Source organism: Pristiophorus japonicus, chromosome 3, assembly GCF_044704955.1.
Source record: "Pristiophorus japonicus isolate sPriJap1 chromosome 3, sPriJap1.hap1, whole genome shotgun sequence".
In the NCBI taxonomy this organism is placed as follows: Eukaryota; Metazoa; Chordata; class Chondrichthyes; family Pristiophoridae; genus Pristiophorus; species Pristiophorus japonicus.
This window is the reverse complement of record NC_091979.1, coordinates 167,428,019-167,447,438: the sequence shown is the minus strand read 5'-3', so window position 1 is coordinate 167,447,438 and position 19,420 is coordinate 167,428,019. Positions and strand designations below refer to the sequence as shown.

Below are 19,420 nucleotides of genomic sequence, written 5' to 3'. Positions count from 1 at the left end.
ATTTTTTTTAATGTTAATTTTTTTTCAGAAGACAGTTGAGCTGCAAGGGCTAAAAACCTCCCCATTGTTAATGATTTTATTTGTTTCATTTTAGAAGGCAGTTATCCTGAAATGACAGCAGAGAAGGCTATTTTTGCTGCAATGACACTACGGCCACGCTACATTGTGCCTCATGCCGGGACTAATGCCACGAAAACGACCATACATGGTAAGTTTAGCACACAGATAATGTTAATTAGCAACCACAGTCAATTTACCAGTCCTACCAGGGCCATCAATTTTGGCAGCCGTTAACTCTGGCTTGCAGTGGCACTGGCAGCTTTTTAGCGATCTCCAGTTTCTAGGCCACTGTCTTTCTGAGCTGGATTCAAACACAGGGACTGTAGGCAAATGGTGCTGACACAATTATTTATGTCAACTCTGCTTCTTGACACTTAGCCTCAGACTTCCAGTAAGCCAATTCCTTCTAAACAATGCCAACACTCATGGTTCAAACAAAAATATTTCAGTTGAAAAATGCAGCAGGGAAAGAAGTAAAACACATTTTTTTTATTCTTTATATATTTTTAAGATGTTCTTTTGGTGACATTCACTGCTTAAATACAAAAGGTGAAATATAAGTTACAATTAAGAGTAATACTCATTAACTGGTATACATGAACTTCTATAGCAGTGCACCTAATCAAATCGAATGGGATTAACTGTAACACAGTATATGAGTTCCTTACATTGTATTCATATTGAAGCCAATTGATCTCATGCAACACAAGTCATGCACACCAATATTTCTATTAACTGTAAATGGGAGTATAGACAGCATTTTACACTGATAACTGCGACGATCACTAGGAGAGACAGGAAATTTTTATTAAAGTGGCAGCTAAAAAAAAGATAATCCTGTTGGTTGACTTCCTGCTTAAGTTGGAAGACTTCCTGCTTAAGAACCAATTCCTTACTCACTGATCGCTTTGCAGGTCTGGAGATACGGAGAGGAGCTTGGAGGTTGCAAATTATAAAGCAATAAATCGCAGGCTCAGCCATCTGGAAAGTTATTTAATAGTCTCTGGAAGAAAGAAAAAGAATTGGGTCACTTAAGAGGTACTAATTATCAGTGCTGGGACATATGTTTGAAATGGTAGAAATGTTACTGCCCAGCCAGGGCTCAGCTCACAGCACATTTCCCAATATGTGAAGTGGTGGGAGGCGGGGGTTGAGTGCACATTAAAAAAAACTACAAATGCTGGAAATCTGACAGGAAAACAGAAAGTGCTGGGAAAACACAGCAGCTCATCCGCATCTGTAACAAAAAAAAAACAGATTCTGATGTTTTGAGTGCAAGACCTTTGCTCAAAACTCAAAGATCTGATGAAGGGTACACACTCAAAACATCATGTGGCGAGATGCAGTGAATATTTATGGCGGAGGAGCAGCGAGAGATCGTGGTGGAGGTGCGACAGATGAGGGTACGGGACCCAGAAAAGCCGAGGGCCCGGGGCAACACGGGCCAGCCTACACTGCGATATGTGTGCACGCTAGGTCTGTGCAGCAGAGTAGGTCTCCAGTCGTCTTGGTTAAACCTTGCTACTGGACCAAGACCTAGCTCTGTCAAGCCCGTGTGGTGGCTGGTGTGCAACGGCCACCACATGTTAAAAAAATTCACACACAGGCATTTTCCACCCCCTCAATTGGAGTTCAGGACTGGAACATCGGGTCCTTCATTGAAACATCTGTGAACTCGTAGAAGCAAATCATCCTCATTCGAGGGACCGCCTATGATGATGATGATTGGCATTAATTGCATTCCAGTTCTTTGTCAAACTTTTATTTTCACTGTTTCCATCTGGGTGTCATATTCATTGGATTGCAATGTGGCTGAGGTTACAAACAACGAAGTGCAGTGACAAGAAATGCCTCCTTTTAACCACATTCATTTTCATAACCTTTTACTTTTAAGTTTGTTTTTAGGAATCTATATGATTCATTGCTTCATCTTCTTTGTTGGTTCTTTTTAAATAAGTTTAATATTTAATTGAGCACACAAACCATATAAATAAATAAATATACAGGTTTGAGATCAGGGCATATATAAATTAATATAATAAACTGTACAATATGACCAAAGACTTACAAAGTCAAGAAGATGCAGGGAAAAAAATGATATATTACCAGAGCAAATTCAGGGTATATAAACGAGAGGAGGGTTAAAAACTCTCTTTTAATTTCGAGTTTAGTCACTGGATAGCGATCTGGGAAATTATTGGTAATTTTTTTCCAGTTGCCGAGCCCACAGATCCCAAAGCTAATTGTAGCAGTCCAGTTGAGATCGTAGCTAGAAGTTGGGCCACCTTGGTCCTATTGCTGGACTGTATGCAAAACAACTTGGGCATCACGCAGGCCAATGCAAACATTTTTTCCATTATTTTGCCTTTTGGACAATTAAATAATTCCACCCAGGTTTTAAAATAGAAAAAAATGTTGGACAAATACCTTCAGCAGTTGTCTCCAAAACTTCAACTGACACCGTTTTCATTATCTGCTGGAGTCGATTCTGAATGTCGAGCAATCCCTGGAAGCTCTTCACGGGAAAAGCCAAGCTGGCGGAATATGTCATCGGCTCCAGGACTGTTCGATCAGCAGCCCTCAGGCCAATCCCAAACAGCACGATTCCAAGTTTTCTCAATTTATCCGCCTGCTGTGAAATATCATCGTTTGACTTCCCGGAAGTGAGAAGCAGCAAAATCTGGGGCACGGCATCCTCCATCCTGCTGCCTGCCGAGCTGACAAACACATTCCTGATGACATGGTCCAGTGCCTGGCCAATGTGGATTTTTTTGCCACGCTTCAGTTTGAGTTTCTTGATTGCAGACAGGACTGCCTTCTTGGTTGAGTGAGTATTTAGAAAAAATTCAATTCTTGGATTCTCACTGAACTGTACCACACCAAATTGAACTTTCTCCTTTCCAACATCAAAATTTTCAACCATTTTAGCCATAAACTGACGAATTACTGGAAATCCTTTTCCAATTTTAGCAGAACCATCGATGAGGAAGACAACATCTCTTCGATCAACACCTGTAACAAATGAAAGTAGTCACCCTTTAAAGCTTTTCGTGGACTGATTGCAAAACAAATTGGACCACTTATAGCAATTGCTGGAGAAGCTAGTTATTTTGCCTCTTTTCTCTACTCTAGTCCTACACGCACTGATTGAACAACAACATCTTGCATTTATATAGTGCCTTTAACATAGTGAAATATCCCAAAGCACTTCACAAGAGCGTTATGAAACAATATTTGACACTGAGCTAAGTGGATATTAGGGCAGATGCTTGGTCAAAGGTTTTAAGGAGCAAAAAAAGCGTAGGGTTTTAAGGAGGGATACCCAGAGCTAGGGCCTCAGCAGTTGAAGGCATGGCTGCCAATGGTGGAGCAATTCAAATTGGGGATGCGCAAGAGGCCAGAATTGGAGGAGCACAGATATGTCGGGTGGTTGTAGCTCTGGAGGAGGTTACTGATGGGGAGGGACGGGGCCATTGAGGGATTTGAAAACAAGAATAATCAGTTTAAAATCGATGCCTTGCTTAACCGAGAGCCAATATAGGTAGGGTCAGCGAGCACTGTGGTGATGGGTGAGCGGCAGCAGCGTTTTGGATGACCGCAAGTTAATGGAGGGTGGAAGATAGCAGGCCGGCCAAGACTGCATTGGAATAGTCAAGTCTAGAGGTAACAAAGGCATGGACGAGGGTTTCAGCAGCAGATGAGCTGGGGCAGGGGCGGATTCGGGCGATGCTACAGAGGTGCAAATAGGCAGTCTCAGTGATGGCGTGCATATGTGGCTGGAAGCTCATCTCAGGCTCAAGTACGACACCAAGGTTGTGAAGAGTCTGGTTCAGCCTCAGACAGTTGCCAGGGAGAGGGATGGTGTTAGTGGCTAGGGAACGGAGTGGTGGGGACCGAAGGTCTTCCCAATATTTATCTTGGAAATTTCTGCTCATCCAATACTGGATGTTAGACAATTTAGATACAGTGGAGGAGTCACAAGAAGTGGTGATGAATAGAGCTGGGTGTCATCAGTGTACATAAGGAACCTGACCTGTTTTCAGATGATGTTGCGAATGAATACAAAACAAAAAGCAGAGTGTAGGGATTAAGGGTAGTTACTCACACTGGCAGAAGGTGACAAATAGTGTTCAACAGGGATCGGTGCTGGAACCACTGTTGTTCACCATTTACATAAATGTTTTCCATGTGGGAATTGGAAGTACAATATAAAAATTTGCAGATGACACCAGATTGAGGGGGTATAGTCAATACTAAGGAAGAATGCAAGAAAATACAAGAAGATGTTAATAAACTGACAGAATGGGCGTGTAAGTGGCAAATTAATTTTAATATAGTTAAGTGTGAAGTAGCGCATTTTGGTCGGAGGAAAATACTCCTTGGAAAATAAGACCTAGAAATTCAGGTGGTTTGCACCTTCCATTACTGCTCCTGGGGGCTGCCTATGGGGTACAAACGAATTTGTGACTGGGCGTGGCACCCCAACAACTCCCACTAAATTCGGTGGGAGCTTCGCGGCAGATGTAACCCGTAACACCCCGCTCCGCTGCGTCGGGGATGATTATGTCATCATCATGCGCAGCACCCACTGAAGCTGCGCCGGGCGATGTCAGCGAAAGCTTCAGGGGATGCCTACCGGGCAGTCGGCCACTTGTGGGGCAATAAAGGAGAGGTGTGGTGCTTTTAAAAGAAAGCGCCGATTTTATTTTTGGTGCAGCCCTGTAAAGTTGCAAAATTCATGGGAGAACCCCCCCAGTGTTTGGACTCATTGGAAAGGAAATTTAATTTGGAACTGTCTACCAGAAAGTTTGGGATCCTAAAATGCTTATGGAAGAAATCTATGAGTTTTAACCAAGTTTGGGATTTTTAAAAGGGGAATGTTGGATCTGCAAGAAAAGGGGTGGGGTCAATCTCTAAAAGGCCAGTTTGGATAGTGGAGCTAATCAAATTGTGTGGGAACTGTTTAACCCCAAAACCTGCCCCTAGAAAACATTAGCATTTAAACAATCGACCACGGAAGAAACATTATCCACCCCCCCCAGAGAAACAAAATGTCACATACATATTCCAACACCTTTTCAACAGGCATAGAAATATCTGGCTCAGGCCAGACTTCCAGAAGCAAAAAACAGCGCTATCACAATGGACAAGAGCTCATCAACTCAGAAAAGTCCATCAATGCAGATTAAAACTTAATCAAGTTTCAGTTAGCTGGGCTGCAAAACCTAAACAAAGAACCAGGTTGATTTGAGGACAGATAAGGAAGTCTCTCAAAGTATAATTAAGGCCTGTTTTTACAGCCAGGACTGCACTTGGCTTCTACACCAATTCCGTATGCTTCAGACCTGGCAGACTTCAAGACCAGCACACCAGCTTCGTTAACCTGGTTCTTCAGAACATCAACCAAGACAGCATCACAAACGACCATGACACCAAGCACGTCGCGGCAGCAAGAGGCTCACGAAGCAACCATCAAGATATTACCAGCAACCAAATTGGTAATATTGAGCCACTGCGACCAACGATTTCCAAACCAAAGTCAACTCGACAAAAACCCGAAGATTCGCAAGTTGTTTCCACTCTACAAGCTATCCCTGAGCTACCAACGGATAAAACATTACCTAAAAGAACTTTAAAACTTACTGCTGAAGGAAGAAAGTGGGTACTTGCCCCATAAATCCAATACGCGCCCAACTGCATCAGCGGGCACCACCCAACTGAGGAACACACAGCAAGAAGTCCTCTCCTACGTTCGGGATACGGCTAGCAGAATCGACAAAATCCAACGCACCCTGAAACCGTGACCCATTACTGACTGTCAAGGACGGATTGGTGAGCATAGTCCCTGAAGCCCCAGAGACTAACCTAGTTAGATAGGGGAATTGGGAGGTGGGAGGTGTTGTACTGCTGTGTATTCTCTTGTGTTTGAGTAAAGGATTCCCCATTAGAGTGATACGTTTTCTCTCATTTAAAATGATAAGTTTTCTCAGTTTTAATAAAAGGTGCATTCATTCTTCTTGAATAACAACCATACATTTCTTTGTACAAAACAGTTGTCTGCTGTACTTTATCACACCCTGATTAATAAATCCAGGCTCGAGAACCAAGGAGTGGGAGCGACTCGCAACCGCTCTGCTTAGGGAAGGCAAACTGACCCCACACACCACTCCCTACAGAATGGCGAGTCAAGTAGGAGCTTGGTCAAAAGGGTGTGATGCAGTAGACACCATTTTTGAGGAAAGAAGCAAAATGGAAGAGAGGATTTCCTCTTACATATTCAAGAAAGTCAATATAACAAAGAAATGGGTATTGAACCTATTGCGCGCTGTGGACGCTGCAGCCAAATGGACTGAGAGTAAGGACCATAAGCGCTCTATGGAGAAAGCAATATGGTTAGTCTATCTACACCGACAGGTCCAGCAAGTGGACAAGAAAGTCGAGTCATTGGAGGCAGACCTCAGGGAGTCCGACAAACACTCGAGTGCCAGAGCTATTATGGGGGAGAGATTATTTGAGGAGTTAGGCAAGCAAAAGCAAGGGAAAGTACGGTTAGTGGAAACACATAGAAACCACCAGGATTACCTTCAGTGCCAGGTCACCGAAGCGAAGGGTCAAGAACTGGTGTTGCAGGAGGAAAACACCCGCCTCACCAGGATAATTAAAGAGCAGGAGGAGAAGTTAAGGGATGTACAGGCTGCTTATAAGGTAGCAAGCAGCAGAGGGTTCAAGACTGAAGACCACGGACGGTCCCTGCCAAAAGCAAATTGAGAGTCTGAACCTTGCTCTTTCCCGGGCCAAAGGCATGTTCTACCTAATAAACCCGAGTACGGCTCAGGCAGACCTGGAAGAGCAGGAGGGACCGTTCGACCAGTACCAGTGGCCCCGGGGCTTAGCCCGGTCTGACAGCAAGAGGGGTGAACCGTTTGTGGGGCAGACCGGGACGGTGCACCACCACCTGTGGCGTCAGGTTGTGACTCGGCTTGGCAGCAGGGAGGTGGGAGCGACACCAGTACGACAAGGGCCGGGACTGGGGCCGATGTGCCCGCTACGGCAGCAGAAGTACAGTGCGCCCACTCTTGGTGGGGCAGCAAGGCCCCTCGAAAGTAACTTCATGGTCCCCCACAGCACCCAGCAGCTTAGAACCATGGTAGCCCACCTGGACAAGCTCACCCATAAAGGGGACCCTTCGGTTCACTTTATGGAAGTAGACCAAGCGGCAGGCATCAAAGCATGCGACGACTCTGAAATGGCAAAAATGCTCCTAATTTCCCTAGACAGAAGATTGTACCAGTCTCTCTCCACAAATACCAAGAGGGGGCAAAGTACATCTGCGACCATCCAGGAAGAAATCCTGGAGGCTATGGGCCTCAATGATGGGAATCCCTTCTCCCGAGTGGAGAAGACAATGCAACAGGCAGGGGAAACCCCACAAGCTTTCACAGGCTGTGGCCCATCTACGAGAGCGCCTGCAGTGGGACCCTCAACCGGGATCACTTGACCCAAGATGAGAGGGCCCACTGGTTCTGGAGCCTGGTGGCAAACAATTTGCCATGGGTGAAGGCCAAAACCGAGCTGTGGTTCGATCCTAGGGATCCCAACGCCACCGAGGAGTCAGTGATTAGGCAACTAACCTGATGGATGGGGGAGAACCCACCCAAGGGGACGGTACATGAGTTAAGGCCCCACCAAGCAAAGAGGGAATGGCACCAGGAAGGGGGTATCTCTTCCGACACCAAGCGGAACTGCTTTGGGTGTGGGAAAAGTGGACAGTGGAGAAAGGATTGTAGGAACCCTTGGAAGGATAACGTAGCTAAGGAACCCCCATCCCAAAAGGCCAGACCCAGACCCAGAGCGCAGAACTCTCCCTCTTCCTTCGAGGAGTTCTTGGCCCCGCTCCAGTTCATATTGGACGGCCCAGGGAAGGTAGCTACGGCCATCGAGAGGGAAACCCCATCCGCCCCGCCAAATTCCAACCCATGACTAAAACCAGCACCGCCTGTTTACTTGTGTCCCCTAGAATACGATGCACATAAGGGACCGTGCATTAAGATGGAGATGGAGAAGGTGACAGGGACCTATCAGCTAGATACTGGAGCCTCAAGCACCATTGTATATGCAGATAACCCAGCCGCCTCCGCTCTATCTAACGGGGTCCCATACAGTCTAATGGGTTTCACAGGGAACGAACAGACTGGATCGCTCTCCATCACGCTACCATTGGGAACAGTGAACCGTTCTACGGACAGGGACCCCCAGCCAGCATCCTTCGGCGGTGAGGGACTCACGGGAGCGGTAGTGGTGGACCAGCCACCAACTGAGAGTCCCCAGCCTGCAGCCTCAGGCTGCGCAGAACACACACGGAACGACATGGACCCAGCAGCTACACAGAAGGAGGTAGTGTGCTGTAGTACCGGAAGGGCCATTGCCCCGATCATCTGGGACTCAGGAAAACCCCCAGTTCTCCGGGTCCTGCGGTACAGACCACCTTACATCCAGCCATACAAGCTGCCCAGAGGCCGCAAAAGAAAGGAGCAGAACAGTATTTAGCCTGGCCACCTGGAGATGGGTGGCAAATGTACATAGCGTTACTGGACGATTTTAAGGGTGTTTTAAATATTTTGGGGAGTTAAGTTAAGATTTTAGAAATTTTAACATTTTAAAGTTCAAGTTGGATTGTAGAACTGGATCACCTTTGCCAAGCCAGAGAACTGTTGGTCTCAAGGGCATAGCTATCTATTTTGTGTCCCTACAGGGAAGGAACCGAATGGTGAAGGGGGGCTTTGCTCCTGCTCGCCCTAACGGGGCGAGTATGGGTCACAGAGGTGACATCGAGGAATACCGGGGGGGTACATTATGCAGTAGCTTCAGTCACCTTAAAACTTACTGAAGTACACTTACTTGTATGGTGCCCGAAGAAAACAGAGCAGCTATACTTGGCCTTACTCAGAGAAATGTTCAAGAAATTTTACGAGTTAGATTTTGGTAACGTAGACAAAGCAGATTTATACACCCTACACGCTCGGAACACTATGGGCACAGGGAGACAAGAGGGAGGTAATGCGGGTTAATCCCAAGAGTGTTATAACTGTGGGAATTTGGGACACTGGAGCCGGAATTGTAGGCTCCCGAAAGGAGGGAAGCCAGTTTACGAGGGTGCTGAGGCAAACCAGAGCCACAGGAAGGCAACCGACGACCCAGGACAGATTTTAGTGGCCGCATTACAGCAGGTTATGGGCACGGGTGGAGAAATGCTGGACTAAAAATCTCTGATGTTTCAGTGTGAATCAAAAGCATGTGGATGGTTTGTAACTTGTCTTTAAGTGTGTGTGTGTGTCTGTATAGTTATTTTTTCAACTGGCACTGGTTAGTTTGAAATTGGTTTGAATTAATTTGGAATTGAGGTTAATTAACCTGGGAAAACCAAACTTTCATTATGGCCATGGTGGAATTTTATTTGATTTAAATTGTGTGGAGAAACCTCTAGTTCCGGACATGAGGCAATTACATATACTTGGTATTTTAAAATAAAAATGTTCTGACCAATTCAAGAATGTGACCAGTGGGGAAAAGGCTGTGTGCTGCTAATTTGCATGAAGGAGAGAACCATTGTAATGTGTAAGCTATTGGTATGCGTGGTACCATGCATTAGTCTGTGTATTTGTCGAAAAAAAGGTAACACTCTGCACAAGCAGAAAGCAACACCTTACCTAGAGTGAAATAATTATTCCGAGCATTTGTAAAATTTTGAAGTTGTATTTTAAGTTATATTTGAGTGGATGTTTTCCCTCAGTAACAGTAAGGGAAAACCAGCTTGATGAATTAACCCATTGGGCGGACAGAAAAGCCACAATGGATGTTCTTTTCTTTTTCTTTCAAGCAGGCAATTACCGGAGAGGTGTAATTGATTTATAGGGAAATAACCTCAAGGTGTAGATGAACTTGAACCTGTATGGGGCAGTGCTGTGTGAACTCCAGTAATTTAGATCACAAAGGCTGGTCATTTGACTTAGCTAAATTGATTTAACGTGAAAAAATGTGAATAACTGGAGAAGGATCTGTGAGGGGGCGGCCCCAACAGAGCAAAAGATTTTTTTCATTTTTTGTCTTAATAGCAATAAATCGAGCCAAAGATACGAGATTGTGTTGAGAAAGGTGATGGAAGGGATCCATGTCATGTCTTGTCTGTCTTGTCTGTGTGGGTTTGAAGCCCACTGTCTGTGATCCCAAATCCGCCGGACTCCATCAACGCCACAGAGCTCATCTCATATACAAGGAAGCCTCCGCCCAGAGCCCCGATGGTACAGACGACTGTAGATAGGTGTCCCACCACCACCAGGAGTCCAGGGAATGGGTTGGTGTTAATCCCTACTGACAAAGTTTTGTTTCAGAATGGGCACTACTGCATGGCATCCGTGATGCTGAACCTGATGATGTCCACCTGCCTATGTGGTACCCGAAGAAGACATAGAAGCTTTATGAAGCTCTGTTAAAAGTGATGTTTCAGGAATTTTATGAACTGGACTATGGACATATAGATAAAGAACAGCTTTGTGATCTGAATATTGGGAATAGTGTGGGGTCCGGGAGGCAGAGAAGAGCGACCTGGAACAATGTAGCCACAGTGTTCAGTATGGAATGGGTATTGTTAATAGCATGGATGATGGTTTTGCTCGATCAGAATGTGGGTTTGCTTCTGCAGGCGCGGATCCTATCAATTGCACCATGGGATGATGGCACAAGAAGACATGTTCCTCCACAGGTAGTATATATAGGAGGTGGGACATATTGTGTCACCACCAGTGCACCCCACTACCAGCATGGACACTTCTGGTGTCTGGTGAGTGACAGCAGTTCCTGTTTTAAACCCGAAGCAGAAATTCAAATGGCCCAGGAACAGATTATCCCCATTCCTGAACCTTCCACTGTTCACCTCAATGTGAAGGAAAACATTACAAACCTGCAAGATTATGTTACACATTTTGGCTATGAAATCCCCCCTCGACCCGAACATCTTACCATCCTACTGAAAGCTGTAGAAGTATCACAGAAACTTTTCTATACTTTAGAATAAAAAACAATTGAGATAAGGGTCGAGATTTCAGAGATCACAGTTCCACCCTAGTGGGATATTTTCAGAAATATAGAGGTCCCTGCCAGGATCAGAATAGCTTCCCACAGTTTAGTTATCTGCCAGCTCGCGACTATTCTTTATCTATGGCGTACTACCTGCAGGGTGAGAGGCAGAGGTTGTCGGTCCCAGCACCAGAGGGTGCTGGACGAGCCCTAGCTGAACTTAAGGGTTATATCAGGGAGGAAAACACAAAACATGATAGGACACTGCAGAAAATTCGCAGTCACCAGGTGAGGTCTGGTTTAGATTCCACCTGCTGTAAAGAAAATGCAGAGGTCAAGTGTTAAAAGGTTTTTACTATGTGTGTTTTACTGCGTATTTTTTTTGAAACTGGAGTAATGGAGGGGCGGGCGTTGGACCCTCTCTATTGCTGTAATGTAACTTATGACTGAATTTACCTGTAAACAGTAATACATTTCTAAGGGATATGTAAGTTTGGGTTTAGCTAGGTAAATTACAGGGGAAGGTTGACTCTCGGGAATCAGGAATTTTGCTCACCTAGCATGACACTCAAGTATGTAGAGTGTCACAGGGGGACTGTAGAGTTGCAAAATTCATGGGAGAACCCCCCAGTGTTTGGACTCATTGGAAAGGAAATTTAATTTGGAACTGTCTACCAGAAAGTTTGGGATCCTAAAATGCTTATGGAAGAAATCTATGAGTTTTAACCAAGTTTGGGATTTTTAAAAGGTGAATGTTGGATCTGCAAGAAAAGGGGTGGGGTCAATCTCTAAAAGGCCAGTTTGGACATTGGAGCTAATCAAATTGTCTGAGAACTGCTTACCCCCGAAACCTGCCCCTAGAAAATATTAGCATTTAAACAATCGACCACGGAAGAAACATTATCCACCCACCCAGAGGAACCAAATGTCACATATACAGGCATAGAAATATCTGGCTCAGGCCAGACTTCCAGAAGCAAAAAACAGCTCTATCACAATGGACAAGAGCTCATCAACTCAGAAAAGGCTATCAATGCCAGATTAAAACTTAATCAAGTTTCAGTTAGCTGGACTGCAAAACCTAAACAAAGAACCAGGTTGATTTGGGGACAGATAAGGAAGTCTCTCAAAGTATAATTAAGGCCTGTTTTTACAGCCAGGACTGCACTTGGCTTCTACACCAGCTTCGTATGCTTAAGACCTGGCAGACTTCACACCAGCTTTGTTAACCTGGTTCTTCAGAACATTAACCAAGATAGCATTGCAAATGACCAGGACACCAAGCACGTCGCGGCATCAAGAGGCTCACGAAGCAACCACCAAGATATTACCGGCAACCAAATTGGTAATATTGAGCCACTGCGACCAACGATTTCCAAACCGAAGTCAACTTGACGAAAACCCGAAGATTCGCAAGCTGTTTCCACACTGCAAGCTATCCCTGAGCTACCAACGGATAAAACATTACCTAAAAGAACTTTAAAACCTACTGATGAAGGAAGAAAGTGGGTACTTACCCCATAAATCCAATACACACCCAACTGCATCAACGGACACTACCCAACTGAGGAACATGCAGCAAGAAGTCCTCTCCTACGTTCGGGGTACGGCTAGCAGAATCAACAAAATCCAACGCACTCCGAAACCGTGACCCATTACCGACTGTCAAGGACGGATTGGTGAGCATAGTCCCTGAAGTCCCAGAGACTAACTTAGTTAGATAGGGGAATTGGGAGGTGGGAGGTGTTGTACTGCTGTGTCTTCATTTGTGTTTGAGTAAAGCATTCCCCATTAGAGTGATACGTTTTCTCTCATTTAAAGTGATAAATTTTCTCAGTTTTAATAAAAGGTGTATTCATTCTTCTTGAATAAAAACCATACATTTCTTTGTACAAAGCAGTTGTCTGCTGTACTTTATCACACCCTGATTAATAAATCCAGGCTCGAGAACCAGGGAGTGGGAGTGACTCGCAACCGCTCTGGGTCAGGGAAGGCAAACTGACCCCACTGACACCACCCCCTTACAGCCCGTTGGCATTTTGAACGTGGGGTCTGAGCCGTGATCGGTCAGCCTGGCACTCTGTTTGAGTGCCGGGCTGTTGGCACAGACCCCCCACTCCCTGGTGGCCCAGATAGGACCCTTTTTATAATGCAGAGTTTGCAGCCTGGGCCCTTCCCTTTAGTTAAGGGAAGAGCCCCTCCTACATGGTAGCGTTACGCATCCGCCCCAGAAAGGAAGTGGAGCACTTTATTTTGCATTCCATTTCCTTTCGGGGCCAGTAACCCCAGTTTCTCATGAAAGGCGAGATTTCGGCGCCTGACACTCCTCTTAAGCCTAGGCTCGTCGTGACCTCCCGTGGTTCGGAAAATTCTCTGTTCCGGCATCGGTCAGGCCCCGAGGGTGCCAGACCAGAAAGGTCCAACCTGTATATGGAGTTAGGTCACAGATCGGCCGTGATCTTATGGAATGGCGGGACAGGCTCGAGTGGCTGAATGGCCTACTCCTGTTCCTATGTTCCTATGTCAAAGACCTGTTGGGCCAAATGACCTCTACTGTAAATTCTATGTAATTATGTAGTAATCTGGGTTACTCTTATTATTTAATCATGTATATAAGTGTTGATTTTTTTTCTTCTATTAATTAATTTTCTATTTCAAGTGTTACCAATGGTTTTTGCAGCAGCCTTTCCTCTATCCTTGTTTACTGATGCCAAAAAAAGAGAAACTTTACTGAAAAGTATTGCCCCATTTCTGCAATATGGGAGCACTGCCCATGTTTTGAATATGCCATTTATATAGTAGGGAGGAGAAATTAACACAACACTGGGATATCAGTGCATGTGCAATTGTTGTAAATCACAATTTAGCCAGTGCTATGAAAACTGCATTGCTGGCTTCTAGAGAGAAACTGAGGGGCCAGCTCACTCACAGCCAGAACAAAATGGCTGCACCCAGTTATATTTTCCACCAGTGGCTCCTGGAGGTAGGAATGGATACTACCTCAGGAGATAGTGTTCTGTGTCTCCAGAGCCATGTGCACTGCCTCGTTAATATTGCAGTGCTCCCTTCAAAGACAGTACTACCTCTGGAGGCAATATAGATTGAGTCTGACTCTCCTTTTGTGTAATAAAATTAGCAAAATTAAAGACGGTTCAACACCTTGCTCCGATACAACATTTAACTCCCAAACTGAGGATGAACAGTTCATAACACTTGTTCTATTACCCAATAGAGCAAAACTGTTCTTAATTTTCACAAGTGGTTGGTTACCTGAGCTGGGTATAGATGGTATCGGGACATTCTCTACATTCTGTGAAATGCTGAGCAGATGCAGGTCCAGATCGGAAAGACCCCAGTAGTCATCGACCTGAAAACTCAGTTTTGGTGAATATGCAACTTGATGCAGTTCACTTCTGTCCACATCCCCGATGCCGACAGCGAATGACACAACACCAGCCTGCTTCAGTTCTTCTGATGGCTGCCTCACATCGTCCTGTGACTTTCCAGAAGTAATGAGCATCAGAATTTGTGAGATCCCCAAATGTCGCCTGCCCCCTCCAGATCTGCTGAAGACGTTTCTCCTGACAAAATCCAGTGCTGCCCCAGTCTTGAGCCTTTTTCCACCTTTAAGCCGAAGCTTTCTGGCTGCAGCCAAGACCTGTTCTTTACTTGTGTGAGCATTTAATGGAAATTCAATTCTTGCATCGTCACTGTATTGTACAACTGCAATCTGATCTTTGTCCTTTGCAATATCAAAGTTAGGGATTAAGTTAATAATAAGATCACGAATTAAATAAAAAAATGTTCCCACGTTGGAAGAACTATCAATTAGGAACACAACATCTCTCTTGTTGCCTGCAAAAAGCAAGAAAGAATAATTATCGTCAAGCTTAGCCAGTGAATATTATAAAGACTAGTGCATTTCCTGTGATGCTAATCATAGTGTTTTATAACATTGATCTGCAAAGCTCCGTAGTAATTGCTCTAGCAGCTCCCAACAGGCCCAGAGATTGCTGAAGCAACTGCTTTTTTCTTTCTTTCATTTTTTAAATCTCTTTCTCCTTCCCAGAATAGTGTGTCTCACAAACAACTCTCTGCCAATCCAGGGGTAGCTTGCTGTCTTTCTCCATTCCCTCTCAAAAGGATCTCTCTTCATCGCCCTTCTCCACCCAGCCACCACCCCCCACACAAGAGGGTCTCTATTCCTTCTTCCCCAATAACATTTGTGACTCTCTTTTCTCCCTCTTCCCCAGGCCGCAGCACTGTTAAAATAATTACCCTTGCACATGTGCTCATTGGAGCTATTGTTTTTAATTTTAATGGTTCTGAAACACTTTCAAGCCCTATCCCACCAACATATTCTTAAAGTCTTCACAGCCATCTAGCTAGACATACTAGTACCTGGAAGATTGCAAGAACATTTCTTCTGTCTCTCTCTCCCCGCCTTCATTTCTATTTTGCTCTTATTCACTCTCCCTCCTTTATTTCTCCATTATTAATTTACTTTATTGTTCTCTTTCTCATTGTCTTTTTTGTCTCTCTCATGGTATTTAACTCTCTTTGTGATTCTTTTCAAAAAAAATGTCCTCTGTTTCTTTTCCTCTCTTGTGATATTTAACTTTCTTTCTCTCTGTTTATTTTTGCCTCTTTCTGAGCATTTAACTTTCTTTGGACTTCCCTCCCCATTATATTTACTCTTTTGCTCCTTGGTACTTCCATTGATTATTTCTCTCCTCTCTCATGTTATTTCATTCTCTTTTGTTCGCAGTATTTTCTGCTCTCTCCCACGATTTATCTTGATGAGTACTGCAGTTTCTTCACTCTCTGGGGAGACAGTGCTGAGAGCTTGTTCCCACTCTTACTGCAAATCCATTGGCAGGACAGGCACACCAACGTCAGTGTTCTCGCTCAGGCTAACATCCCCAGCATCAAAGCATTGACCACTCTATTAACTCCGATGGACGGGCCACATTGTCCGCATGCCCAATAGGAGACTCCCAAAACAAGCGCTCTACGCGGAGCTCCTACATAGCAAGAGAGCCCCAGGTGGGCAGAGAAAGCGTTTCAAGAACGTCCCCAAAGCCTCTTTGGTAAAGTGCAACATCCCCACCAGCACCTGGGAATCCCTAGACCAAGACTGCTCAAACTGGGGGAGAAGCATCTGGGAAGGAGCCGAACACCTCGGGTCTCTTCGCCAAGAGCAAGCAGAAGCCAAGCGCAAACAATGGAAGGAGCGCACGACAACCCAAGCATCTCACCCACCCGTCCACCCCTTCAACCACCGGCTGCCCCACCTGTGATAGAGACTGTAGGTCCCACATTGGACTCATCAGTCATCTGAGAACTTATTTTTAGTGTGGAAGCAAGTCATCCTCGACTCCGAGGGACTGACTAAGAAGAAGAGAAGTCGGCCGCATTTCTCATCAGTGTTGGCTCGGACACACCACACTGTCCAAGGAACTTAATGAGAGACTGAAGACTGACACATTTGGCACTCGTGCTGAGCCTCCAGTACATCATTCAAGTGGCCATTCTTCATATGTCAGCCTGGACCGTGGTTGTTGGCAGACTATTTAACCATGAAATTCTGTTCTCATCAGATGGCGCCAAGGTGTACTTTTCAGCAAGGGGTTACAGACAACAATTAGAGTGTGAACACTCATGATTTTTATCCTTCCTTAGCTGAGGGCGAGCAACTCAACCTGCAGCCTTCCTGAGCTGTGGGCTAGACATTGTGTAGTGCCCCATTTGGGGCGGCAACTTTTGCGAGAGCGCAAAAGTATCACCGGGTGAAAAAGATTTGTAGCTGACGGGAATTTTCGCTTTAATGCTCCACGAGGGAAGTGGAGTGCTAAATCAAGCACTATCACTTTCCTCAGAGCACTAAAGGGAGCGAGGGGGCGGTAGCAGCAGAGCGCTGAGCAATGATCCGTGCAGCACTGAAGTTTTTGGAAGCTCCTACCCTCCCTTAAAGAAAAGGGCCGATGTTGGTTTCATTCAATCTGCATCATATCTCTATAGGGCCATGGGACCTGTGCATAACAGCCCCAAGCACTCTAGGAGAGTGCCGAGCTGACAAATCACAGAGTCCAAAAAACCCAAAAGACACCAGACTGGAGAAATTAATCAATTTTACCCTATCTGACAACCATTGCCTTTAAATAGCACTCCCCAGCAACACCTCCTGCTGTTGCCATTGTTGACATCCAGCGATGCTGCAGGGGGCCGGAGCGAATATTGCATCCTGAGCGGTAACGGGGCGCTGTGCACCAGAGGATGTCATGATCTATGGGGCGCTACAGAGCGCCAGCGCAAAACCGCCAGGGAAGTTTGCAGGCAGCAGTGAATTTGTCGTGCCCGGTCGGTACCCCCTTAGTACCCCATTACCACCCCCCCACAGAGGCACTAATGGGAGGCGCAAACCAGGCCAATATCTTCCCCTGTATATTTTAGTCTACACGAGGCAATACACTTACAGGCTGAGTCATCATATATTTAACATTGAAAGTCACAAAAATACAAACTGAAAATTATTCAAATATAAATACCTTCAGTGACACTGGATGGCATTTTAATAATTTCAACAATCAGCGTTTTCAGGGGTTGTAGCAGCTGATCCTGGATATCTGGAAGAGACTGGAAATCTTGGACAGCAAACAGCAAATTGGAAGAATATGCAATCTCTTGTAATTCTTTGCCATCTGCATCCATGGCCCCGATTACAAATGTCACTATGGCGGCTCTTTTCAATGCCTCTGCTGCCTCCTTAACATTATCTCTTGACTTTCCAGAAATGAGAAGCACCAACAGCTGCGGCACACCAACATCTCGCCTACTTCCAGCAGCTGTAGTGAAGACATTCCTGATGACGTAGTTCAATGCAGCCCCAGTATTCAGCACACTTCCACCTTTAGGTCTCAGCTTTTCCACTGCATTCAAAGTGTCATCTTTACTTGAGTAGGTGTTCAAAAGAAATTCGACTTTTGCATTCTTGCTGTACTGTACCACTGCGATACGATTCAACCCGACATTAAGCTGTTGAATTACGCCGGAGAGAAATTCACGTACGAAATGAAATGAAGAACCAGCCTTTGTTGAGCCATCAATCAAGAACACAATGTCTCGCTCCTGGGTGTCAATAATATCTACCAAGACAACAGTTATTAATTTTGTAGATAAAGTATATGTTTTAAAATGCATTGTTGAAACTAACAAAACTTGAAGTAACTTTTCTAATGTTCATTTTTTCTACTGTTGCCCTCCCTCTCCCAATTTTGGATTCATGCCTTATTAATGCATATTCCTTCAGTTTGTGTGTGAAAAGCTTCAGTGATGGGCAAAGACACACACTGTGGGACTTCATTGAAAAAGCTTGGATAAAATAAAAAGTAAATTAAATAATAGTGAGTAGATGATGCCAAACTTGGATTTTCATATCCAGTAGACTGTAGGAATAAGAGAAGACAGAAGGAGACAAGGAAGTTTTGAGGAAGCACCAGTTAGAATAGATATATGCTAAATTTTAATTCTAACATCCTGAGGATGTAGGATAAAGAAAGAACATGTAGGGTGGCACAGTTGCTGGAACAAAAGAGGAAGTTTTAGAGCAGCAAAGATCATAGTATAGATATATTTTAACTTCCCTCAGAACATGAGAATAATTATGACCTACAGTTCTTCACAGTCTATAATCAAACAGTGTTGTTATTCTATGTTTCTATAGCAGGAATGGGGTACTGAAGTTGCATGTTCAGCCATGAACTCATTGAATGGCGGTGCAGGCTAGAAGGGCCGAATGGCCTACTCCTGCACCTATTTTCTATGTTTCTATGTAACTTTGACAACAATGTTATCTTACGATTTCCAGTATATTGCACCAAAAGTTCAGTGTAGTACTATGAGTGGCAGCCAATATTACTTTGCCCTAGACAAATTTGGCATTATATTCAATTCATGGTAATAGATATATATGGGCTAAAATTTTGATTGCTTAACGCCACCTGTTAGCGCCCGAGAGGGACGCTAACAGGCCGCTAAGCTTTTACCGATTGAGCGCTGCGCTGGCTGCACCTCCCGCGACCTTCAGTGGAGGTCTATCAGCGGCGCTAAGAGTTAGAGCTGCGCACTCTAGCACCACACACTTGCTGACGTCAATCAGTGTGCAATGCCCCTGTAGTGCCGCGGTCACTAACTTGACAGCTATCACCTGCCAAAGCGCCTGGTGCTAGATCCGACAGGGAAAGCAGGCATCACAGTGAAGCTGCTAGGGCGATATATCTGAGGAGAA

The 19,420-nt window shown here is 44.9% G+C and overlaps 2 protein-coding genes across 2 annotated transcripts in view; both read right to left on the bottom strand.

Annotated features, from left to right (window-relative positions):
* Nucleotides 1–681: 681 nt before the first annotated feature.
* On the bottom strand, nt 682–2,983 carry LOC139254677 (collagen alpha-3(VI) chain-like). Its single transcript, XM_070873788.1, has 2 exons — nt 2,488–2,983; nt 682–1,063 (listed from the first exon to the last, which is right to left on the bottom strand). The coding sequence occupies exons 1-2, from the start codon at nt 2,981–2,983 to the stop codon at nt 1,050–1,052; spliced, it is 510 nt and encodes a 169-aa protein (XP_070729889.1). The 3' UTR covers nt 682–1,049.
* An 11,556-nt stretch (nt 2,984–14,539) lies between these two features.
* LOC139254662 (collagen alpha-3(VI) chain-like) overlaps nt 14,540–19,420 on the bottom strand; it is a gene marked incomplete at its 3' end in the record, with an annotated part of 50,904 nt that continues 46,023 nt past the window's right edge. Inside the window, exons 7-8 of the mRNA XM_070873787.1 lie at nt 17,682–18,278; nt 14,540–14,988 (exon numbers count right to left, since the gene is read on the bottom strand). Of these exons, the coding sequence (XP_070729888.1) occupies nt 14,540–14,988; nt 17,682–18,278 (1,046 nt within the window). The remainder of the gene's footprint in view (nt 14,989–17,681; nt 18,279–19,420) is intronic.